The sequence below is a fragment of the Hypanus sabinus genome, chromosome 2 (assembly GCF_030144855.1).
Source record: "Hypanus sabinus isolate sHypSab1 chromosome 2, sHypSab1.hap1, whole genome shotgun sequence".
NCBI classification, from domain to species: Eukaryota; Metazoa; Chordata; class Chondrichthyes; order Myliobatiformes; family Dasyatidae; genus Hypanus; species Hypanus sabinus.
This window is the reverse complement of record NC_082707.1, coordinates 145,668,846-145,694,990: the sequence shown is the minus strand read 5'-3', so window position 1 is coordinate 145,694,990 and position 26,145 is coordinate 145,668,846. Positions and strand designations below refer to the sequence as shown.

The following is a 26,145-nucleotide window of genomic DNA, read 5'->3' as shown; positions in this document are numbered from 1 at the left end:
CTTGATTGGAGATCCATCCACAAATTGTAAGCCACATCACCTGCAATAGTCAATTGAAAGTGAATTAAGAAAGGCACTGGATGATGCCACAGCAGTGTTCAAGGATGGCATTAGAAAACTCAAATGTATCGATAGTAAAATACAGTCGGCCCTCCTTATCTGTGGAGAACTGATTCCGGGAACCCCCGCAGATACCCAAAATTGTGGATGCTCATCCCTTATATAAAATGGCGTAGTATTTGTATATAACCTATGCACATCCTCCCGTATACTTTAAATCATCTCTAGGTTACTTATAATACCTAATACAATGTAAATGCTATGTAAATAGTTGTTATACTGTATTGTTTAGGGAACAAAAAAAAGTCTGTACATGAGATGTGAGACAAACAATGCTCAAACAACGAGTGCTGGAGAGAGAACTTCCGGGTTTTCCCGATCCGCGGTTGGTTGAATCCGCGCATGTGGAACCCACAGATAAGGAGGGCTGACTGTAGTGCTAAATGAAAATGTCACACACAAGTTTTACAAAGCCTGTCAAGTTCCTTATGCCATCTGTGATAAAGTAGCCAGTTAGCTAGATTGCATGGAGGCTGAAAGAATTCTTTCCAAGGTTGAGTGGAACCCATGGGTGATGTTAGTGTTCCCAGAAGCCAAGAAAAATGGGCCAGGTGATTCTAAGGTCACCATCAACCCAATATTGAAAGTAGATCAATATCCTCTCCAAGAATAAAGGATATTGCTGCAAGCCTTTCTGGGGGGAAACACTTCAGCAAAGTGGATTTAGCTGAGGGATACCCTAAGATGGAGATGGACAAAGAGTATAAAGTGTTTCTCACCAAAGGCTTTATCACCATAATAGGCTTATATTTGGTGTGGCATTTGCACCTGCACTGTGGCAGAAACCCATACCTCAAGGCTGCCCAGACATTCAGTGTTACCTGGATGACACCATTGTTAGCAGTGAGGATGACAAGGAACATGTTCAAAATCTCAAGACAGTATTAAAAAGATTAGGAGATTATGGGTTCAGAGCATCATGCAACAAGTGTGAATTCTTAAAAGCAAGCATCACTTACTGTGGTCACACTATTAACACATAAGTGTGTTGAGAAAATTCAAGCAGTGGTGATGCCCCAAGGCCAAGGGATGTGTCAAAGTTGTGGTTCTTTTCAGATCAGTCAATTACTAGAACAGGTTCCTGCAAACCTGGCTACAGTGCTACATCCCTTGAACTCATTACTGCAGATCGGGAAGAAATGGCAATGGACAAAGGAGTGTGAGCAGGCCTTCCAAAAGGCAAGGGAAATGATGATGTCAGACACTGAACTCACACATTTAGATCCACAGCGAGTGAAATTTGCCTGTGATGCAGTGCCTTACAGTATAGGTATAGTCACGTCACACATTGAGTGATGGAGTTGAAAATCCCATAGCCTTTGTATCATATTCCCTTATGCTGCAGAGAAAAATTACACACAGATTGACAGAGAGAGAGAGAGGCCTTGAGTCTGGTTTGCAGTGTAAAATGGTTCAAGCAGTATATTTACTGATCATCAATCACTAGCATCCGTTTTCAATCCACAGAAGGGTGTTCCACCAATTGCAGCAGCACAAGTGCAGAGATGAGCTCTGTTTCTTGGAGGATACAATTACAAGTTTGAATTAAAGTGGATGACTAATCATAGAAATGCTGATGGATTGTTTAGTTTACCCTTGGAAAAGGAAATACTTGAAAAATATACAAAAGAGAATACTCTTCTTTCTGTATTTTCCCTAATTCAAATTGAAAGTTCAAAGTACATGCATTATCAAAGCATGCTGTATTCTATATACAACCTTGAGATTCATCTCCTTACAGACAAACCTAGTAGAACACGTTTACAAACAATGTCAAACACCCAATGTGCAAACAAAAAGAACAGATTATGGAAACAAGAAACAAGAACATACAGAACTAAAGTTCATGAAAATGACTTCACAGCCCCACAAAGCCTGTCATCACTGTAGCTGGTGCAGGAGCCCATTAGTTGGGGGCTACAGCCTCGGTTCAGTGCAGAGATGATAAACCTCTCTAAAGTAGCAAGCCAAACACTGGCACACCCCTCGCCTCCAGCTCCAACACTCTGACCTTTTCAATCTGGTTTTGTGCTAAAAATGGCCAAACATCAACTCGTTCCTTGCTCTTCCTGCCACTTTGATAACACTGCCGTCCTTGGGTCGTCCCTTATGTTCAAGCTTGGATCTTCTCAAACCTAACCTCAGCAGAAGTATGCAGGAAAAACAGCTGCGACAAATTGAGGGCTCCCCAATTAAGCAGGTTCAATGTTTCACTCCTGGACAAGCAGTCCTGGTGAGACACTACAGATGTGATCAAAAGTGGGTAGTTGGAAAGATTAGGGCAGAATTGGACTGCTCCCCTACTCGGTGGAGATCATGTCTGATGTCATCTGGAAGTGACACAATGATCAGTTGAGTCAATTGTTGGAGAAGAAAGGTGTCCAGAGCTGTCAGAACCACTGCCTGCAGTCCCAGAGTCAACTCCTAAAACCACCATGGAGGAGGCCCCAGAACCTGAGATTGTTTCTCAGTCTCAAGTCTCACCTGCTAAGCAGAGTGCCCCCACCCCCAAGCTTGTCAGGAAAGACTTTATCCCACAAGAATAAGATATCTTCCATAGCAATTAAATCTTTAGGCCTGAATGAACAATTTAAAATTTTCTCTGTTGTGAATGACTATATACTGTAGTAGTTGTATTATATAGCAAACTGTATTATGTATTTCATATATATACTTACACACGCGCTGACTGGAGAATATATACTGAATATGTTATGTATTTGAGTTGAGATGCATTCTATATTTTGTTGGAGTTTATAGCTAAGCAGGGAGGAGTGTAGAGTATTTAATATTTCAGTAATATTGTAAATATATTGTTTGATTAAGCATTCTTATGTTACATAATTCATATTCACGTACATATAAGTACTGTACGTGAATGGCATATGTCATTATGTCACCACGTCATATGTGAGCGCCTCACTAAAGCAAAACCAAGTAGGCAATTATCCCAGCTCCTGTGTTTGTCTTTCAATTAGTTTCTGGAGTTACAGAACATAACAGATTTAATAGCTAGAGGCAAAGATTGACCTTGAGGAAAGCTAGGTAAAAACAAGATGTATTCTACAAGGTATTGACTAATCTGTTTCATGGCAACAAACCATGGCTAAGAACTAAGAATTGAAAAGTTTCCTCTGGTTTGATGTCCTTCCTATAGAGTTGGTTTATATAAGTAGACTCATATTTAAGTAATATTCAGAGAACCATTTGTGTCTTATCTGAAACGGCATGCTTATAAATCAGCCTGACGGTAGCTCTGGTGGTCTTACATATAGATTTAGAATCCAGACATTGCATCAATAAAAATACTTAAGCAAAACCTCAGCTTTATCTATTCTATTAAGCTGTTCAATAGATGGCTCACTTTGACTGAATTCAGTTCATTCAGTTCCACAGAAGGTTAATTACAAAGTGATCAATAATTTATAAACATATCATCCACCAGTCTGGAGAGATGCAGTGTAACCACTTTACATAAATCTGTTAAAGAATAGGTTATTCTTCTCATGAATTGAAAAAAATCTTTCACTTCAATTTATTTCAGTCTAGAAGAACATATGGAATTAAATTATCATTAAGTTATACCTAAATTCACTTTATTAAGAATTAGTGGTTAAATTAAAAGTGAATACTCACAAGCTCAGAATGTTTTCAACAAATATTACCAATGAGAGATTTCAGGGTTACAGTTTAAAAGCATGACAAAATGGAATCGCATTCTAGCTGTGCCAAATGTAATATCTTCTTTCATCTCTGCACAAAGAAAGAATTATTTCAAAAACAAATGTCAAAATTCATGTGGTACTCCAGTAGTGCATATAATGAATTTTGACATACATAATGATGGATATATCAAATAATAAAACTCTATCCAAGAAAATATTTGTTATTTCATTAGGGAAATGATTTTCTTATTTATTCAGCCACTGTCTTCTAATTTTCTCAACTGTGTATATGCAAATATCTATAGAAAATAATTATATAAAAGCAAAAATTCAAATGTAATATAACATAATCTCCATATATTTTAAGTGCACAAATAGGTTTTAAGATAGCAAGTAATACTTTGTTCTTTTTTTATTTTTATGTAAATGAATAGATAATAACTGGAACATTCCCAAGACACAGGCTTGAACTCCTCATTTCATATTGCTCAGATCATCGACAGAATAAAATAGCTTGGATTTAATTCACTAAACAAAGCAAAATGTTATTTTTGAGTAAGAGTTTATCGAGAAAAAGATAGCTTTTCTTTTACTAAGAATACAATTCTTTGGAATGAGCTACAAAGACAATCTATCAAAAAAGGTCCTAGGAAAAGAATTGAACAGTGCATATTTAAAGAGATAAAATTTTATTTTGCTAGTGCATTAACAATTTGGTTAGATCTGCTCTATACTGGATAAGCTAACTTTAATTTACGAGGCAAGATATATAACTTAATTGATCACAGGAACAATTCCCAGGTACTAAAATGTTAAAGAAAACACGTACATGAAATAACATTCAGTGGATCAGCAACCTCGCAGTTACTGAGAATCCATTTAATAATGAATAATTGCATCAGGCTTTATTTTTCCCAAGAAAATCAATTGCAAGGAACCTCATTTTTAGTGAATATTTGCACTCATCAGATTGTATGCTGGTTTAGGGATGGTGGCTGGTCACTGTTGACCAAAAGCTCACTTAGACCAGCTAACAAGCTACATAAAAAAGGTCATAAGCTGTGGTCAGCAACTCCCCAAGCCTTTGCTCTATTTACAAAGCATGATTCAGAAGTGTATTGGAATACTCACCGTTTGCTCCAGCAAAAGTCAAAAAGCTTGGCATCATCCAGGATAAAACAACCTGTTTAATTGGCACCACAGTCACCACCTTAAATATTCACTCACTCTTCCACCATTGCTCCAATGTGGCCTCATGTGTGTATCATCTGCAAAATGACACCTGCAGAATCACCAAGACTGCTTCAAGTAACACACACAAAATGCTGGAGGAACTCAGTAGGCCAGGCACGACTGCTGACAGGTCTTGGCCTGAAACGTCTACTGTACTCTTCTCCATAGATGCTGCCTGGTTTGCTGAGCTCCTCCAGCATTTTGTGTGTCTTGCTTGGATTCCCAGCATCTGCAGACTTTCTCCTGTTTGTGATAAGACTACTTCAGCATCACCTTACAAACCTGTGACACTTAACAAAATGTATTGTCATTTCTTAATTATTGCTGGGCCTAACTGTGAAACTCCTGACCCAACAACACTACGGGAGCGATTTCATCACACAGACTGCAGCCGTTTGGGAAAACAGTTCATCATCATATTCACAAGGTGAGTTAGGAATGGGCAATAAATATTGGCCCTGGCAGCAATACTCACATGCATATCAAAGAATAGAAAGTTCAACAAGATTTTTACCATGGGACTTTGTAGCTAGCTAAAAGGGTTTAAGGAAATGTTCTTCTTGACAGAGTAGACTAGTTTCAAATAGAGATGAAAATCTAATGATGGACCAACCACCTTTGCTGTGTTTTGCTTTACAATAATCATATGTTTGTTTTTTTGTTCAAATTTGGCATGAAGAATCTGTGCAGAAAATTTCCTGAGTGGAATGATCATACCTGCTAGTCAAAATTATTATCAGACAATACAATCATCAATCTTCAGAGCTTCAGTAATCTTAAAAATAGTTATCATGAAACCAAGATCTTTTAAGCATTGGATAGATTGTTGATTAATTTTTGAAGAAGATAGCTTTGGATACATCATTTTTTAAAAGCAATATCTGGGTAGAAGCAGAGGATCCTCAGACTCACATCACATACTCACAGTGTTATCCATAAATCTCCATATTCATAGTTAGCTGCAGGTTCAGTGTTGACTGCCTCAATCTTTCCATTCTTCATCATTCGCTCTGACAACCTTCTTGCTTATATTATTTTGTCATTTCTGAGATACTATCAAGCCTAGTAACAAGGGTATTGCTGTGGCTTGGGAAATTTACCTCTCTCAGAGGCTAAATTCAGCCCTCAGACTTTGCCTAAGATGTCCTTCTGAAACATGACCCCACTCCAGAACATCAGACCATATGGCCCGGAGAGACACTGACCTAATCTTCTCATAACATCTTCCCTCCAGAGCCTCTAATCCTATACAAACTGCTTTCCCCTCCTGCTTAACATTCAGAAAATCAGGCCTATTGTTTCAGCATGCCTTTGATCCAACCAAATGCATGTCCTCCCAATCTTAATTCCACATTTTTCCCTCTTTATCTAATTCTACCACATTTCCATCCATCACAACTCCGATACCTCTATTGCTGCTTAACATGCATGTGCACTCCTTTCATCCCACACCAATAAGGTCTGGTGACCCTTTATTTCTTCCTTGAATGGAGATCCAATTGGTTTCCCATTGAACTCGTTCTCACATGACTTCTACTCTACTCACTTTCTCCAGATCAAATAATGTAGCTAAGGGAACCACGTGGTCCAAAACCATGTAGCAAAATATCTGTTTTAAATCTGTTTGAGTCCCCTCTCTTCAATCTTTTAATACTACTTATTCAATTGTATTTGTATTACTTCCTGTGTCCATACCTTCCAGGCAGCACCTTCTTGACCCATCTAGAAGGACAAGAACAGCAATTACCTGGGAATACCACCACTTGGAAATACCCCCCAAGTCACTCACCATCCTGGCTTGGAAACATATCGTTGTTCCTCCATGGTCACTGGGTCAAAATCTTGGAATTCCCCCTCTAACAGCACTGTGGGTGTACCTACACCTCAGGGACTGCAGCAGTTTAAGAAGGCAGCTCAGCACCAACTTCTCAAGGGCAACTAAGGATGGGCAATAAATGCTGGAAATGCCCACCTCCCTTAAATGAATAAAAAAAATACATAACTCATAAATGCCATTTCTTTCACTGCAAATTTCCAGCCTGCTTGCATTTTCATGGGGTTTAACTGTGTCCATCACAAAGGATAGGTGTATGACCAATATCTGTTACAAGCCTACAACTACCTAAACTATGCTTCATTTTGTCTTTTCCGAAGACTTCTTTCTCCCTGCTCTCATGACACTTTCCAAATACAGATGTCTTTTCATTTCATCAGTTGTGACTTCTAGTCTACTATGGATGCCAGACCCTCAGTGATGCACCCATTTCTTGCACATCTGTTCTCACACTCACTGCTTCCAACCTGAGTAAGGGTGGGTTCATCTGTCTCTCAACTTCCATCCCTCTAGGCTCAACAGGTCATCCTTCACAATCAGCACCACCTTGAAAGAGATTGCAGCAATGGGCGCTTCTTCACCTCCTCTCCCATTTATGTTCTCCGCAAATCCCCATCACTATGAAATAACTATAAATTATATTTACTTCTTCAAAAGATAAGGTAAACTACATCATGTCAGATCACAAAATCTAATATTTGAGTGAAAACAATGTGTAAACAAAAAAATTACTTTCTGTTCTTAAAGAGAATGCTGTTCAGAAATGCCACAGGTATAATGGGGAAGAAGAAATAATGCTTGTCCTCTGTCACTTTGTAAATCAAGCTTGGCTGCTCTTTAGGGATAGCTGAAACATTTTTTTATATCTGTATTTGCAAAATACAAGGTTAGAATTCTCCCTTTTGTTGATGTGTAGTATACGTTCGTGTATGTCCCATGTATTCTGAGATTTAATCTTAAGGTGCTATGTTAGGTCTCCACTGATGTCTTTGCAAGAAAGGTAATTATGTGCTGTTTGCCCTAATTTGCTAAGAAAATGTATGGTTTTCATGCTATTCAAGCCAAAGGTTTTCCCAAGTCACTACTAACATGGTTAAACATGGTATTTTTCAGGATTCTCATGGGAAAGGAACAATTACTTGGTTAAAAAAAGACAAAAGAAAAGCTGTCTGATCTACCTTGAGTAACATTTTCGTGCCTGAAAAATAATAAACAATATACTAAAGTCAACTATAATGTACCAGTCTGCACATATTAAAGATCACCATGTTCACTGTGGCTCTTTTATAATGGCAAATCATTTCCAAAGTTTTTCATAGGTCATATTCTATAGGATATGAATAAAGGAATCATCTTGGTGGCTGAATGATTATTTGTTTGTTTGCAGTCTCCGGCTAAAACTAAACATGTAAAAACTATTCCAAGAAAAAGTTGAAAAATTGATACTTGAAATGAGCAGTACAATTTATCATAAGTTTAGAATTAATACACAGAACATTTCAAGCTCTATGTGAATTTCTAAGAATACTGGGTGTTCCATCCTGGTTCTCAATAGATAAATTGACAGCACACAAACTGCACACTCTTCCCAAATGGGATTAGTTTTTTTAAATAAGGTCATATATCACTCTGATTAAGGCAGATATTTAGATCAATACCAACACATCAGTAAATATTGACTTTGCACTTTCTTTGTAATGAATAGATTTTGGGAAGCTGTTTAACATAAATGTCTTCTGTGTTATACATGTGTTAATAAATATCATTTATAATTTCCAGCAAATAATGTCTTTAACGCTATGTTTTACAGATTTTACATACCTTCATAAATACATAACAGTAAATAAAATCATCATATAGGTTACTGATTATGGCAATATTGATATTATGTGCATGAGATGTTAAAGCTTCATTACTAGCTTTAATGTGTTAATAGTTTGGATACATGTGTAAAAGAAAGATGCCAGATAGTAACAAATCCAAGAAAAGTTTATTATGAATATGGCATTTGCAGGATGATAAAATCAAGTTACATAACCATGTATGACATGTTTCTTTGAATTGATGAAATAATCTACAAAAGTATAAAAGAATCCTGTTGTAAATGAAGTATGTACATTGCAGCATTATTTGTGATCAATGAAATGTTCTTTTAAATAAGCCAGGCACTCAAAAGGTTAGCTTCAGTTAGCTTGAAGTTTGAACCACAAAAATAAATGTACCATAGTTGTCTCTTTAAATTTACTTTTAATTGTTTTGTATTGTAGAGTTTGTAACATTGTTAACATTGATACTAACAGAACCCCTCACCCCATTGTTCAGCTACTTGGCACCAATTCCTCATAAAATATTTTATATACTGGTACAAGAAATAGTTAAAAACACAGACACAGCCTTCACAGGTGATGAAATTTTCATATTGTAATTTGAAACACTATGTGATTTGACAGCAGCTGTGATTATTGTTAGTTCAAATCACCAGAAACCATCTGACACCAACACAGACACATTAAAAAAACAGCTCTTTTTTGCTGTTTTAGCTGTTGTTTGCAGTTAGAGCACAAGGGACTCTGGGAATGTTTATAGGTGAGGCTCCATGGCGGCAATCTGTCACATACATCTGAGCCTGACTATTTAGTGCATTGTTTGGCAAGATGGAAGATAAGTCATACCCAGAATTCCTCTGTGAAAATGGTTCCATTAACCATGAGCTAGTTAAGAGTCTTTTATCTCTGAGAGAGGTCGGAAGAATACACAGCAAAGCAACAGCAGAAACAAAAGGTATACAGACAGTGGAAGCAGCAATAAGGTGACACTACAGAGGAAGGCCATCACACAAAAACATCATCTCCCAAGAATCACGGGTTCACGAAGATTGCGGTAATGAAACTGACCATTACAGACTAGAGATAAAGCACAGTGAAGACAAAGGACAATATTGCCACATTAGCTTAGTATATACTGCATATAGTAACACACATTAAATTCTGCAATGGAACTGACAGTCAAGGACACTTACACATTGTACACATTACTAATCTCACTCTCATTATTAGATGCCTTAATGAACAGCTGCCAAAGATGGAGTGAAAGAAGCATTTATACTGACAATCACAAATAGTGTCAAACACTAGAATGTGGTTTTTGGCAAAATGATGACAGAAAAATAGAATTATGAGTCTCTGTGCAGTTTTAATTTTGTGTACCTATTCCAAGCTTATAAACCCAATCTTGAATTTCTACTTCAGCACTAACTAAAGTACAGTTAGAATTTCCTCTATTGAAGTAAACAAAAGATAAAGAAACATAACTTGTTAAATATTCTTCTTATGTTCTAAAACAATGTTATTTTAAGTTGCAGATTAGTCTCAGTTATACTGAGAAAAAATATAGCTGAAAATAAATGCAAGTTTTTCGCCTCAACTCAATCTCATTGAGTTTCCTTAAAGCACTTTGAAAAAAGGCAGAACGACTATAAAAACTGCATGAGGCTTTGTTTTTTTTAGTCTGGAGGTAAAGTTTGCATGGCTGCAATAAATGCTAACACAGATTCTGGTCATAAGAAATGAGGAGACTGCAGCCACAAGCTAGCAACTACCATTTGTCTAGTACAAAACAGCACTCTCCCATAAATTCCAGCCCATATGCTGCATATTTTATGAAGACAACAAAGATTAATAATTGTAGCACCATGGTAGCAAAAGTAATGTCTACTTATGGTTCATTAACTACACATGGATTCCATCTTCCTACAGTTTTCAAGAGTTTAACATTCTAGTCACAGGCCAGAATCAAATTATGTAAGAACCTAAATTGCTTTATGTGCAAGTAAGAAAAATCTGAATCATAAAAAAGAATTAAACTCTGCATAAAATTTCAAAATACTATGCCCTATTTTTAAAAAGAAAAAAAAGAACCCCTTTAAAGTCTGACTTAGTCAAACAGGGTTAGCTTTCTATACTTACCTCCTTCAACCTTGATCATATCAAGATCATTATACATTATAATATGTGATTCTTTCATTTTACAATCTCTTTACCATTGCATTTGCATCTTATGGCAGAGGCATGTACACATTAAAGGCATCTTCACAAAGATGCAAAGGAAAACACACCTTGGAAGGAACATTTACAATTAACTGGTAATTCAACTTTCTGAAGGCAAAAAAATAACTCTTTACATTACAGAATGATTAGTCATAGTTTGAGACATGAGAACTGTTGTACTGATGGCATGAGCTGACCTGCTCAAGCTCAAAGTGATAGCACTAGAATTCAGCTGAAAACATTGTCTATGCCTCAGAATTTAATACTGAACACAGTATACGGTCATAGTTTAATCTTCTTTGCGTTCCAGTGTTTGTGTGGTGTGAATACCATTACTGTACACAGGAAACGGAAGTGTGGAAAATAGTCCCTCTGCTGTTGTGAACACATTTCCTGTAGGAATTTGGGCCAGACTGGCCCCACTCACAGTGCTCCCGAATGGCCCTGACATATTAATTCGATGTACGTGGTGGTAAAGCATTTCCATTGGTGTTTTAGGTTCTAGCCCAAAACTGGAAGCGTTTACATCCACAAAATTGACAGCATGAGTGTTAGGCAGCAGGTTGCCTTGCATGGCAAAGGTCACCTCAGCTGGGGCATACCGAATGGTGCCAGTGGTATACACCCTCTGAGGAGTAGTGCTGGTGGCAGCGAGGGTTCCTGTCACTCTGTGAACTAGGGGAAGGACCACATTACCAGCCTGTAACCTCTGCAGTGTCTCCAGGTCACTGGTATACAGCACAGAACTAGTAGTACTGGTGCTGCTCAGCTGCTTATCGCGGGGAGAAGCTGATAGAGGAGGGGATAAAGGGTCTGTGGCAGGAGCTAAGGTAGCACTGGATGAGGTGCTAAACTGAGTTTTACGACTGGCAGTATTTTCTGTCCCCGGTGGGGTAAGAACAGAGTCTGGAATGGTGACATGTAAACTAGTGTTGGTTTGTGTTGAGGGGAAGTGCTCAGAGCTTGGGGGCTTGGTCATACTATAGGGTGATTCATTTCTTGAAATCTCTCTGTTTGGAGGGTAATTCCAAATACTGCTATCATTATCAAAATTTATAGGTTCTGTAATTTCTGTTTTAATTTTAAGCACTGAGGCACTGTTTGGTGAAGACAGCAGTTGTGGCTGGTCTACTAAATTTGAGTCAAGTCCACTCGGGCTCGAAGCACTTGACAGCCTCCTACGTGAGACGTTCCCTCCCTTTTGTTTTTTCCTCCTCTTCTTCCTCTTCTGGTGTTTACTGGAAGGCTGGATGTTCAACTCTCCGGCACTGTCCGAATCCTTGGCACTGTCTGACGTCACTGATTCACGGTTTGGCAAGCGCATCTCTGATTCACTGCCTGGGTACCGTTCTACTTTGATCTGAATGGAACCAAAAGTGCCAAAGCTGTCCTCAGCTACTTTCTGACTCTCGTATTCTGAATTTTCAAAACTGTCATCACTGTCCCTGCTATCCTGGTTGCTGGAGCTGTCATCATCATTGCAGTTCATTTCATGGTCGGAGTGGCTCCCGGATTGTTTCTTTCTGTCCGATTCCGGATCATCACTGTTCTCAGACTGGTTTCCCTTCTCATCTGACTTGGAATTTTCATTGTCCTCTGGAGAAGACGAGGGGGAAATTAGTCAGTCCTGTGATGAAACTAATTTGATTATAAAAGATACAATTTATACCCATTTGCTGGAAAGAACAGTTGGGTAAAGCATTTTGGGAAATAATACAGCCATTACACAAAGCAAGCATGCGAGTGGGTGCACGCGCACCCCCACCCCCCACCTGCATGTGCATGTGCTGGAGGTGGAGTGGAGGTGATGTGATGGTGAAGGGGGATATATTAACAGCTTAAAGTTCATTTCATTAACACAAAATATTTTTAGATCCCAGTAACATGCAAACATTAATGACATCCAGTCACCCTGGTATATTAATGAAAGAGATTTTATACAATTAATCTCACCATTTAGATAATAGGCACTCATTTTTAGGAGTTTTCAACACCTGCCATCATTTTTGGAAGACATTTCCTTTACTGGCAGAGATCGGAGAGCAGCTGACAGAATAGTCCCTTTGATACTTTTCAGGTAGACTATTCAATATTGGTTGAATTAGGTGAAGCAGCCAGAAATTTTTGCTCAACTGTCACATGAATTAGAGAGAGCAGCCAAAAGAGCCCTTGTAATAATACTCAACAATCTGCAATGGTAGCACCTAGTGGTTCCTGCTATTCTACTTTATTGATATTAGAGGATAGATTTGTCAATAGAGGCACCATCGCAAGATTTGTGTTGCACATTGGTGCTTGAACATTGGAAGGACAACTGCACAGGAGTCAAATATATAGGGCTTTTGCATGTTTAGTTAGAAACTACAATAAGGGATTTGATAGTCTGGTATGGGTATTGCTCTACATTAGTGGAAGCTCTACATGTATATTCAAAGCTTCCTGTTTTGAGGGAGTGCACTGAGAGACGAGCTCTTTGAGGCCACAAACAAAATGATAGATGTGACGGCAAGTGCTCAGGAAGGAGTAATATGGACTTGTGAACTCTTAAACTGCAGAATCCTTAAATATTAACTGCTTGATTTTTGTTCAAGGCTCTCAGCAAAATCTCTATAAAAGATTGTGAAGGGTTCCCTCTATCAGGCTCTTTGATGTGAAAAAGGAACATAAATGCCACAACTTATCATGATACTAAATGAATTCCTACAGCACTGGACTGAATTTACCTCATAAATACTGGCAGTTTTCTGGTGAATATCTGACAATTATCCTGGAAAATGCATGTCAGGACTTTGGCCCATATACATGCAAACCCAGAAGATTCTAATTTGCACTGGAATAAATCTGTTAATGTGACTAGTCATAAGACAAAGGAGCAGAATTAGGCAATTTGGCCTATAAAGTCTGCTCTGCCATTTCATCACACTGATTTATTTTCCCTCTCAAATCCATTTTCCTGCCTTCACCCTGTAACCTTTGACACTCTTAATAATCAAGAACCTATCAACCTTTGCTTTAAATACGCTCAATGTCCTGGCCTCCACAGCGGTCTGTGGCAGTGATAAACCACCATCTGGCTAAAGAAGTTCCTTCTCATCTCTGTTCTAAAGGGACGTCCCTCTATTCTGAGCCTGTGCCCTCTGGTTCTAGAATCTTCCACTATTGAAAATATCCTCTCCACGTCCACTCTATCTAAACCTTTCAATATTTGATTTCTTCTCTCCCTCCCCCATACTTCTAAACACCAGCAAGTACAGGCTCAGAGGCATTAAACGGTCCTTATACATTAACCATTTTATTCCCAGAATCATTCTCATAAACCTCCTCTACCCACTCTCCAGTGGCAGCACACCCTTCCTTAGATTTGGGGCCAAAACTGCTCGCAATACTCCCACATGGAGAGTGACTCCCACATCCAAGTGGCACGATACTAGCTACTTAAAGTTAAGCGGAAGTGCATGAACTTGCTGAGATTCCAGTACTTAGGAATCTGGTCACAGAGCTGGAAACAGGTTCAACCCGATACAAAATGCACCAAATCCATTCATTGGAATTTTTAAAAAAGCAAGAAAGAAAGACAAAAAAAAGTTATTTTCTTAAATTAATAATACTTGGATTAGTGTTTAAATCACATAAATGTTTTACGGTTTTAATTTTTTTATTTATTTCATATTTTTTATTTCCAGAATGCTCTAAATGTCAGGGATGATTCTGGCTTGACTGTAGAAACCAGCTACTTTGCAAGTCCACATCAATCAGGCCAATGGGCTCTCATCCAGCAAGTTCAGTCTTATGGGTCTGAATGAAAATGGTACCAGCAAGTACAAGCAACAGGCTCTACTTGGCAAAATCCAGGTCATTAAGTTTATCTACTTTCAATGCTCTGTAACCTACAGTGGTATTGTGGAGTTTAGCAGCTGGCATCCTGGTAATTGCACTGCAGAATTACATATAGTCCAGGTCAAACTTCAGAAATTGATAGGATTAACTTTACTTGTTTAAGAATAATCAAGCTGATGTGCAGACAACTAAACAAATAGTGAAAGGTACCTGTAGGTAGCTGGTGTCTTTACAAATACAAATGATCTGTCATACATGCAACATCAGCCTATTAATTCTTAATCTTTTCCTGTCAATGTTATGATACGTCCCAGAGAATGCAGTACATTGTAGTATACTCAAATGAATGCTTCTGGTAAACAGAGATAGCAGTACCCTTTGACTTGTATTTACATGTTTTGCATTATATAGTTATTAATTTGTTTTGAAATATTTATCAACCATAAATAATGATAGTGCTAATAAATTGTAGGAAGAATACACAAACAATATAGATAAAAATTAGAATTTGAGACTGGCAGAAATGGCTAATGCTGGTTTTAATTTCACAAGCAATACCTGAGTTTTCTTTAGAATCAGATTCAGAGTCAGAAGTCTCAGACGATTCGGATGTTTTCTCGGGAAGATTAGGAAGCTGTGCAATATCCATCGGGATGTCCTTATACTCGAAGTCACTAGGAAAACAACACTCACATTAGATCCTGCATATCTGTACCCATTGCCACTTCTCATTAAAAAGGAACAACTATAGCTCATTCTTCAAAACATTAAAGGATTCAGCTGCAGACAAATTAATATTTTGACTGCAGCCATTTCAACATTAGTATCACTATTTCCTTCTGATCAACTATCAAATGTCATCAAATTTTTAAAGAATTTCATTCCTGTGACAAGATCGTGAAATGCTGTTACTTTGAACATTGTTTCTTTACGAATGCTGCCTAACTTGCTATTTCCAGCATTTCCTATTTTTAATTCAGCTTTCAAACATATGCTATTTTTATTTGCTTTTATACTTTTGTTCAGATATTCACTTCATCATGATCTTCCCATCATTTGCTTTAAGTAATTTCACACTTTTAAATGCTGTAGCCCACACAATGAAGTCCATATCAGGACTTTTGAGGTACTTTCTCAGGAAAGTTTATCTTTATTCTTTAAGTTGCAAACAAGTAAATGGCAGGGAATTACTTCATCCAAGCCAAACCAGTTAAAATTTAAAAGCAAAGCATTACCAATTCTGCAACTCTGAGATAAAAACATAAAATGATGGGAATAATCAACCAAGCAGCATTTGTGGGGGGAAAAATAGAATTAACATTTCAGAATATTAGTTGGCAAGTTGTGAAAGCAATGGTAACTCTAGGTTCATCTCTGTAACATCAAACCAGTTTTCAGCAGTCTTAAGTAAAATTAGTTAAAAGCATCCAAAGATAGAACAAATGAAGATGGTTGTGGTAGTTGGAAACCAGTCATCATAGATCTCCACCAACAAGAAATTCAAAAGTAAATTCCCACCAGACCACATATCATCCTGCCTTGATGTAGGCTGCTTTCCCACTATTGACACTGGGTCAAAATCCAAGAACTTCCAAGAATTATGGGTCACTGACAGAAATTAAATTAACCAGGACTAACAATTATGAATGGTCACTATATGATCAGTTTGGCCAGCAATTCCCACACCTCTAATAAACAGAAAACCCTGAGAGCAGTCACAACTTGGTTTTCTGAATAATTCTTCGTTGCCACAGCCATACAAAGCAGAGTGAGGAGAAACTTGTGTAACCAATATTTCAATAGATGGAAGCCATGTACCATGCACTACTAAGGTAAAACATCTTAACAACCCTGTTCCTTAGTTATCTTTTCCACATGAGCCGCTGGCAAATTAGTTATTGTTATTATGCTTCTCCATTTTTCTTCTAACTATATATCCTTTAATGTTTTCATAATACTTTCCAACTACACCAATGAAATCACACAATGCCCTCCTTCTCAAATTTCAACCTTCACAAATGCTTTTGAGACATGAGTGAGAAGATAAAGTCACATGGGTTTTAACGCTGATGTGAGGCAGTCAGGGATAGTTGGAAAAGGAAGCAAACTAGATCATTTCTGAGAGATAGGACAGGGAACATGCTTTGTTGAATTTGGGGGGTGGGGGAGGGCAGAATCTGCTGAAGGGATAAGGGAAAGATTGAGAAACCCTGTTTGAGAATAATGACATTTTTCCACTGTATCAGAAGCAGGTAGGATGGTGAGCCTTGAGGTCATCAGATTATTGAATTGGGTAGGCCCTTCATTATTGCATTGTTTAACACCTGCATACATACTTATTTGTAAATGTCTCCTGTCTATCACTCATTGTGATAAGCTGCAACACTTAAAAGGAAGAGGAAAAATGTGGTTAACAGAGCTTGAAAGTCCATCTCATCAAGTGCACATTTTCATTTGTGGGTGACAGCGTACTGAAGAAAATAGCAAATGGTGCATTCTTTCATAAACACGAAGAGTATGGGAATGTATCATTACAAGCATCAGTTAAATAATAGTTCGATATTTCCTGGGTATTCATTTTCTGCTCATTTACAACAGTTTACTCCACTTGAAGCAACAGTCCTTTAAAGCAAATTTACTCTCAGTTAACATGCTCAGCTTCAGGAGTAATAAATGAAAATTCTATTATAATAATTTCATCAAAAGAATCAGGTTTTTTTAAAACTCATGTGGGAATGCTGAATGTCAGAACAAAATCAATCCGCTGCTGCAGATTTATGTGTTATTCCTTCTGTTAGATATCATTTTGGATTTTACCCAAGACAATTCAGTTCCTTCTACTATCCTTCATGAATTACTCCAAAGCCATTTAAATATTCTAATCCAGAAGAGTTTCTCTATTGCAGTTCATGGTCATCTCAAGGTTAAAATCCACTTGCAATGTATTTCCCAAAAGCTTTTTAATAAATTACAATAGCATCTACATTTCTGAAGTAATTAATTTGCTGAGAGATTCAATGGGGAGATCTTGGGATCACAATAGATGATACATAAATGCAATGATTATTGCTTTGTTTCTGAACTAGCACAAACAACAAATACATTTTAATACAAAGTTAGTTACTGCGTTCTTCCTATTACCATATATTTTTATCTATTTAAATAAAGGAAAGCATGAATAACATAATAAAAGGCAATATGGAATCTCCCCATTAATGCTGACCTCACCTGTATCTCCTACATTTCCCGGACATCCACACTCACCCCCATCTTCCCATTGTCTTAACAGGGATAGAGTTCCTCTTGTCCTCACTTATCACTCAGCATCAGGCACATCATTCTCCACCATCTTCAACAGGACCCTACCACCAACACATCTTTACCTTCCACCCCCCCACTCTTCGCTTTACACAAGAACAGCCCTGGCTGTTATTCCTTTGTTCATTTGTTCCTCCCCACTGATCTTCCTCCTGGTACTTATCCTTGCAAGCAGAGGTGCTACATCTGCCCATTCACCCCGACTCAGGGCCCCAGAAAGTCCTCGCAGGTGAGGCACCACATCACCTATAAATCCGTTGAGGTTTGTCTCCTGTATCTGATGTCCCGATGCAGTCTCCTCTGCACTGGTGAGAGCCGATGTGGATCGGGGGATTGCTTTGTCGAGCACTTTTGCTCCATCTGCAAAAAGCAGGATTTCCAAGTGGCCAACCATTTTAATTCTAATCTTCATTCCCATTCTGATATGTCAGTCCGTGGCCTCCTCTACCGCATGAGGAGGCCACTCTCAGTGTGCAGCAACATCTTATATCCCATTTGGGTTGCATCCAAACTAATGACATGAACACTGATTTCTCCAACTTCTGGTACCCTGCCCATCCACTTGCCTCTTCTTCAATTTCCCACTGACTCCCCTTACTTCTCCTTACCCACCTATCAACTGTCTCTGGTGCCCCTTTTTCTTCCCTTTCTCCAGTGCTCCACTCCTCTTTCAGCTTCCTTCTTCTGCAGCCCTTTACCATTCATTGCCTGACCTGCTCAGTTCCTCCAGGATCTTTGTGCGTGTTACTGAGGAATTCTGGCTGCTCAAGAGAACTTTGGCCTGAATCCTTTGCCATCTATCTTCTAGCTGCATGTAATAGAGTCTCGAAGATGATGCCAGAAATGCAAAATGGTCACTAAAAGGAATTTGATGGAAACCTCTTTTCTCAGAGAGTGTTGAGAATATAAAACTCACTACCACAAGGAGAAATTGATGTAAATATTTAGAATACTTTGAAGAGGAACCTACTTAAATACAGGAGAGCGAGAAAAATGGAAGGCTAATTTGATTGGGTTAGAAATATAGAAGGAGGAGTCTTGTGTGATGCCATAATACTGGCATCAATCAATTGGATTGACTGGACAGTTTCTATGTTTTACTCTGTGTAAATCTAATACATTATTTAACAGTGTGAAGCATCAAAGGTATATCAGATTCTGACCGAAACCTTTGATCAGGAATGGTTTTGCAAGGTGCATTTATTTCAACCATATGAAGGAATTTCACCTAAAGCCCAATAATTTCTGTGCTGGTGATGTCATTTGTTTAATTTATCCTGGGTGCTCAATACAAGTATCTATACAAGGGTTTCCAAATTGCAACTGGCTTCAACTAGAATTAAGTGTTTTTCCCCCTTTCTCCCCATTTATATCAATGCCGTTCTTGACTAGCAAATCTTAGCACAACTAAATCTATATTAATAATTTTAGATGAATAGGTCCCTTCTGTTTATAGATACGACCAGCTTTCATAGTACGTTTAAGCAGAACTAATGATCATGTCAAGGCTTCAAATTTAGATTTCATGAGTTAGAGAAAAATCAGATGTCCTAACTAATGTATGAAACGGAAGCTTGACTTTGAGTATTAAAATTAAGAGGGACCTGATGTACAGTACACTTGAACCTGCTTTTAAGTTTATACTTGTATGCAGTTCTTATTTTATTCTTTATTTTGATTAATTGAGAAGTTATTGATCAGAACATCATATTGCTTGACACACTCTCATCAACTGACTGATTTGTGGGAGGCTTCAGGTTTCTATGTTGCTTAGAAAGCAAATGTTTTGAGTTAAGCAAAATCAGATCTACATAAAATATTGACAGATTTCCCTTTTGTTTCTGGAAAGTTTCTAATTTAAGTTTTAAATGTCGTAATTATATATGGTCGAAATCAAGAACTTATTGCTCTATAGCCAACTATCCCATATCATCTTTCTTGGATTTAGTACATTATGTCAAGACACTACATTATTTTCATTTGAATTGTAGTAATGGAATACAGGTTGTATCAATCAGTAGATAAATCTGATTCACAATGTATATTGTATGATCCATTGACTTATACTTCATGAAATGAGGAGATGTCAACTCATTCACAAATAGCAAAATCAAATGAAAAGAAGAAATTACCTTTTACATATTGATGCATCATTATGGTTATGGTATTAAAATTAACTTTATAACATACCATCCTTTGTGGTTATATCCAGTTTCAGACCATTTATGTCCCTCACCTTCATTGTTTAGTCATTGTTGAAATTACTTCTTCTGCTTGACAGAGGAATGTGTGTGAACTTCCTATTGTCATCAGTATTAACCTCTGATTGGCAAATAAGGGGCATATATTTATAATGCTTACTGATTTGCCCAATCTTTCTCTGGCAGCTAAACCAGATCAATTTCCTATTATGAGACCTATATTTATTAATCTGAATAAAACTTTTAGACAAGGGCAGCTTGAACTATAATCGGACTTTGGTTTCCTGGATGAACACTCAGCTCATTACTGCAAGAGCAAAAATACTATTCATAATTACATCTCCAAGATAGGCAGAAGCAGTAAAAAGTAAGAGATGATACAAACACAAACATGATCGTAGGTGCAGCTGCATTGTAATTTATATTTCCTTAATTATGTCCAGTTCATGAGATTAAACTAGTGTTAACAAGCCACTGTCAAAATAGCTGTGAGGTAGTAACTAGCATGACATTGCCTTTGATTCTGTTTTATATATATTTATGTTTTTATGGTTTGGTTCTCATTTCTTAATTATTCAGATTATATGACTGAGCTATTAGTAATTGAGTTGTTAGCAATAAACTGTTTAATGGTATATAATTTAGTGTAAACATTTTTATATGTTGTATTTTGCAGAATTGTAGCAGATATTTTTATCTCCATAAAGGTCCACCATATTTGAAAATATTGTAATAAGCACAGTCAGGACAAAAACTTGATGGAAGCAGAAGATAGTTGACAAAAAACACCAACTCTTGCCCACTTTCACAATTGCTTGAGGAATGATTAACATGCAGCAGGTTCTCAATCCTTATTAATGTGACACACTAGTCCTCTGGTTCTGACCAATGTGAAAGCATAACTGACCATGTGACTTTCTTCAGTGAGAATGCATCATTAATTTGCTTTGAAAAGTTAATTGTAGTTCAAGGGAGAGTCAACAGAATGGGAAAGTATAATTAGATATGGAAAAAATGTTTTTTAAACACAAAATATCTCAAAGGTATTTTATAGACAGAAGAAACTAACAACTGAAATGAATACAGGACTGAATATTGAGTAGTGGTAGGAGAGTGGGAAAAGATGATTCATTTGCCAACAACTATGAAATTTGCAAATAGATCCAGAAATATTTGTTAACTAACTAGACAAAAGAATCAAAACTATTGTTCTTACAATCACAAAATAAAAGTATATTAATCATCAAATATATCAATACATTTTGTTTACAGCATACACTTAAAATAAGTTTATTACCCATATACCCATATACTGAATACTTGCATCTCAAAAAGTTCTAAAGAACCACTGATACTAACAATATAACAATAATATTTGGCAAGACACAAATAAGAATGAACATCAAAACCAAGCTATTGACTATTTTTCATCAATAACATCGACTGAAGTACTTCTAATCTCACACTCCCTTGGTAAATTGCCTGTATTTGTTACCCATTTTACCACCAGCCTAGCTTTTCCTTTCATTCAAATGACCCAGTACATCATGGATAAAACCCTCCTAACTATTAAGCACATCTACATGAAACGTTGCTGTAGAAAACCAGCATCTATCATCAAAGATCCTCACCCCCCAGCCATGCTCTCTCCTCGCTGCTGCCATCAGGTAGAACGCACAGGAGCCTCAGGTGTTGCACCACCAGGCTCAGGACAGCACCTGGCCACAAACCATCAGGTTCTTGTTCAAAAGGGGATAACTACACTCATCCTGCTTCTCGGGTGCCCACAATTGATGTTCTCACTTTTAGGATTCTTTATCTTGTTATTTCATGCTCTCGTTATTTACTGCTATTTATTTATATTTGCATTTGCTCATTGATCCTGTTTACAGTTACTGTTCTATAGATTTGCTGAGTATGCCTGCAGGAAAAAGAATCTCAGGGTTGTGTGTGGTGACATGTCTGTACTCTGATAATAAATTTTACTTTGAAATTTTAGTCCAGTCTCCTATTTCCCAAGGGTTTTTTTTTAAAGTTACCATGAATGTTACATTTTCTTCTGGAAAAAAAAGCCTCATTTAGTCCAGATAGGGATGTTGACAGGTTGATGTAAATGAGTAATCAAGTAATGTGTAAATAGTGTACATAACAAACCATGAGCAATAAAAACTACAGTAAATACTTCAAAATATATGTCTGTTGAATCTAAAACTGATACTAAAGGCATGTACTACAGGGAACTTCTCAATACAAATCATCAAATCCACTGCATAGCATGACTGCATTTTCTTACCTCAGAACATAATTAACCCAGATAACATTTTTCTCACTGGCATTTTTTGCATTGAATGCAATAGTGGCACTGGACTGGATCCAAATGTAGCCTCCATTTTTCTGCAACCAGCGATAGTACTTTGTTACACATTGGCCCTTATTCAATACTAAATAAAGGAGATTAATTTCCATTAGTAAGGGTAGTAATATAGAAAGAACATTAAACTTCACAAATGTAAAACAGAGCTCATACACCCACTTACAAAGAATAACCAACTTGCTTTCACTGACCTTGCTCTTGTAGTCTGATGCTTTCTCACCAGTTATTGCCCACTCTATTCATTAGCACAAGGGCAGATTTATCTCACAACACTTTTCAGGTCAAGAACTTAGTATCTTAGAAAACCTGACACCTCATTTGATGTACCTTGTCATCTTGCAACGTGCTGGAACATCACAAGACTTTCAGAAAGCTTACAGGCATCCAATCATAGGTATGATATTGAGAAATATTGCACAAAGAAAGGTTTCTGCTTCTACTTGTTTTCGAAAAATAAGACTGTGGCTTACAAATATCTATCACATTATTTTGTTTGTCAAACCTTGGTACATTAACAGATGTTGCACATAGCACTTGTGCAGTGTTACAAGTCTATGCTTTATTATTTGAAAAAAGTGCATTTGCTATGACTGTTGCCACTTGGCTAAATATTTTCACACAGCACTTAAGGCAAAACTTGTAGAAGACTGTTACTATTAATTCTGAAGTATCCAGAACAGATTTTCAATTAAAAATAACATACTTATTACAAAACTTGACCACAAGATGGTGCTTTTTGCTCACTACCCACTTTAGGTCTGTGACTATACAAATGTTATACTTCTGCTAAAATGAAGAAACTCTAATTATGGTAATAAATCTGATCATCTTAGCTGTGAAATGGTTTTGTCAACTGATACATATTTCCATTAATCATTTGCAGCTATAAATTAGAACAAGATGGAATGTTTCAGAGCAACATATTTCATTTACCAGTATGTTCAATCTGTCTGTTTAATTGCAACTAATAAGTGTCAAATGTACAACCACTGTGTAAATTTTGAGCAAGGCAACTGAAAGGAACATATTCTTCATTGGTAATGAATTTCAAGAAAAACGGGTTAATCTTGTAGTTTGTTGGTCAATAAAAGTAATGTATCAATGACTAATAAGGTAGAATTTGCATAAACAATAAACATTGTACCAGGAATAATTAGCCATCATATGACAAAGCTCCTTATAAAATGATAAATGTCTTCAAAAAATTGAATCCACTCACAGTCTCAATAAACTATGCTGAATGTGTAATCAGGCTTATTTTTTGTAATCCTGAAACATGTCCAATTGACTAATCTTTCAATAAAATTCAAAGGTCAAGATAGGACAAGTTACATTTATTTCTGTTAATTATTAATTTATTTTAGTGCTTAAATTATTTATTTTAATCACTGTCAAAGGTTTTCGGAGAAGTTTTCATTGGTAAAGCTTGTCTAACCCAACCACATCAAGTAGCTCCGAGTCATCATTTATTTCCCCATAAGTCTACGCATCCAGTGTATTATTCTTCACTGCCTGTGTGAACGACAACTTCACCTCATCACCCTAACCCTTCCCTCCCCCCTTCTTGCTTTCTGCAGGGCTCACTGACTTCCTGGCCTGCTTACTCTCCCACCATCAGTCCCAGACACTTGTCTCTAAAGCTCATCACCATCCGGACCCCAGATAGGTCCTCTGGACAAGGCCGTTCTTCACAAGAAAATCTCACAGATTTTTAAAATTGCATCTAGTATTCTCATTCTGGCATCTCTACATCGGTGAGACCTGACATAAACTGGGTGGTTGTTTCACCAATCACCTTGGCTCTATCTGCTGTGACCACTTGGATCTCCCAGTTTAATTCTCCTTGCAATTCCTACACCAACATTTTTGGCCTCAGCCCCTTTCATCACCAAGTTGCAGCTAAACTCTAACTAGAGGATCAGCACCTCTCAATCTACCAGCCTGCAAGTTGGCAGGGTGAACACTCAATTCTCAAACTTCCTGTAACTGCTCCTCCTCTGTCTCTTTCCTCCCTCCCTCTGATCCACTTGGCTCCCATCATCATGTCTCTTCCCGTTCCTCCATCAACTCCATCAGCCCATCACCCACACACTCCTCCCACTATTCCTCTCTGCCATCCCCACTTCCCTCCCTTTACTTAATGCTCCAGCTTCCTCTCCAATCAGATTCCATCACCTTCAGCCCACTGTCACTTCCCCCTATCATATCTTAGCTTCTGAAACCATTCCCACTCTCCACCTATCAGCCCCTCATCCACTCCCAATTTGGATGTAACTATCACCTCCAGCTTCTGTCCATCCCTTCCTTCCACCTTTTTATACTATCTTCACCCCTCTACCATTCAGTCCAGATGAGGGACCTCAACCCAAAATACCAGTTGTCCCACTCCCTCCATGGATATCGACAGACCGTTGAATTTCTCCAGCATTTTGGGGTTACTTCGCATCAAGTGATTGTACAGTTCAAGCATGAGCACCACCCGGGCCTGCAAGGCTGGTTGCACACACTTGGACCAGGTAAATGCAGAGTTATAAGAGAAGTGCTGAAAATGTGGGGAATGAGTTCCCACAGCAGAAATTTTGCCGAATTTTAAAGGATGCTTTTGAACAGTATGATGGCACAGCAGTTAATGCTGCTGTCTCACAGCACCAGGTACACGTCCGAACCTGACCCGACACTTCACCATGCCTCTAACTCTAGTCTTGCTGACTCGCGTGCCTAGGGGTGGTCAACAGACCTTGTGCCTCTGCCTGCATAGAACTCTAATACCGGTACCCACCAATGTCTCACTGACCTGGGGGCGGGGGTGGAGGTCATCTCACTGGTCTGCCTGGCCGACATCTGACCATGCACGTCCTTTGTCTCATGTCCCCATTACCCCGGCCCCTGAATGTGGAGCAGCCTAGATTCTAGCCTGACCTTTAATTCCTCATCACTGTTCATAAGCCCTAACCTGACCTCTAACTCGCTCTCTGTTCCCCTAAATCATCCCTACAAACCTAAAAAAAATCCACCAAGTCTGAACTTAGTGATGGGGATCATAGCTCGGTGCTATCTTGATTGATCAATTCACAATGGATAATCAGATAACTTTATTTACCTAATAGCTGTTTAGGACATTATTAATTTTATGCTTCAGTTATACAGGTTATTTGTGAGACCATTTCTGGAATACCATATCTATACCTGGTCTTATTTAAGGGAAAATGTTAAAGATTTGGAAGCAGAGGATGATTGTGAGACTATATCTAGAATGGCCACGTCTTTGATGACAGCTTGAAAGGACTCGGCTTTTATCTGCTGGAGCTAAAAAATGTGATATGATTGAAAATGTGATATGTGAGTGGTCTTGACAGGGTGGATATCAAAAGGATGGTGGCTATGAGAGAACTTAGATCCCAAGATCATACTTTATATAAAAAAAAATGGGGTTGCCCGTTTAAGACAGGAGTGAGACAATTCTTTTCCCTCTGAGGTTTGAGAGTCTTTGGAACTCTTCCTTAAAGGGCAGTGGAAG

At 37.9% G+C, this 26,145-nt stretch overlaps 1 protein-coding gene across 6 annotated transcripts in view; it reads right to left on the bottom strand.

Moving 5' to 3' along the window:
- Window positions 1–8,867: 8,867 nt before the first annotated feature.
- Window positions 8,868–26,145, bottom strand: part of LOC132384850 (neuronal PAS domain-containing protein 3) — a 1,097,971-nt gene continuing 1,080,693 nt past the window's right edge. For all 6 annotated transcript variants that reach the window (XM_059956437.1, XM_059956446.1, XM_059956483.1 and 3 more), the window contains 3 exons: window positions 22,548–22,695; window positions 15,294–15,409; window positions 8,868–12,494 (listed from right to left, as the gene is read on the bottom strand). In XM_059956437.1, the coding sequence (XP_059812420.1) occupies window positions 11,188–12,494; window positions 15,294–15,409; window positions 22,548–22,695 (1,571 nt within the window). In that variant the 3' untranslated portion in view covers window positions 8,868–11,187. The remainder of the gene's footprint in view (window positions 12,495–15,293; window positions 15,410–22,547; window positions 22,696–26,145) is intronic.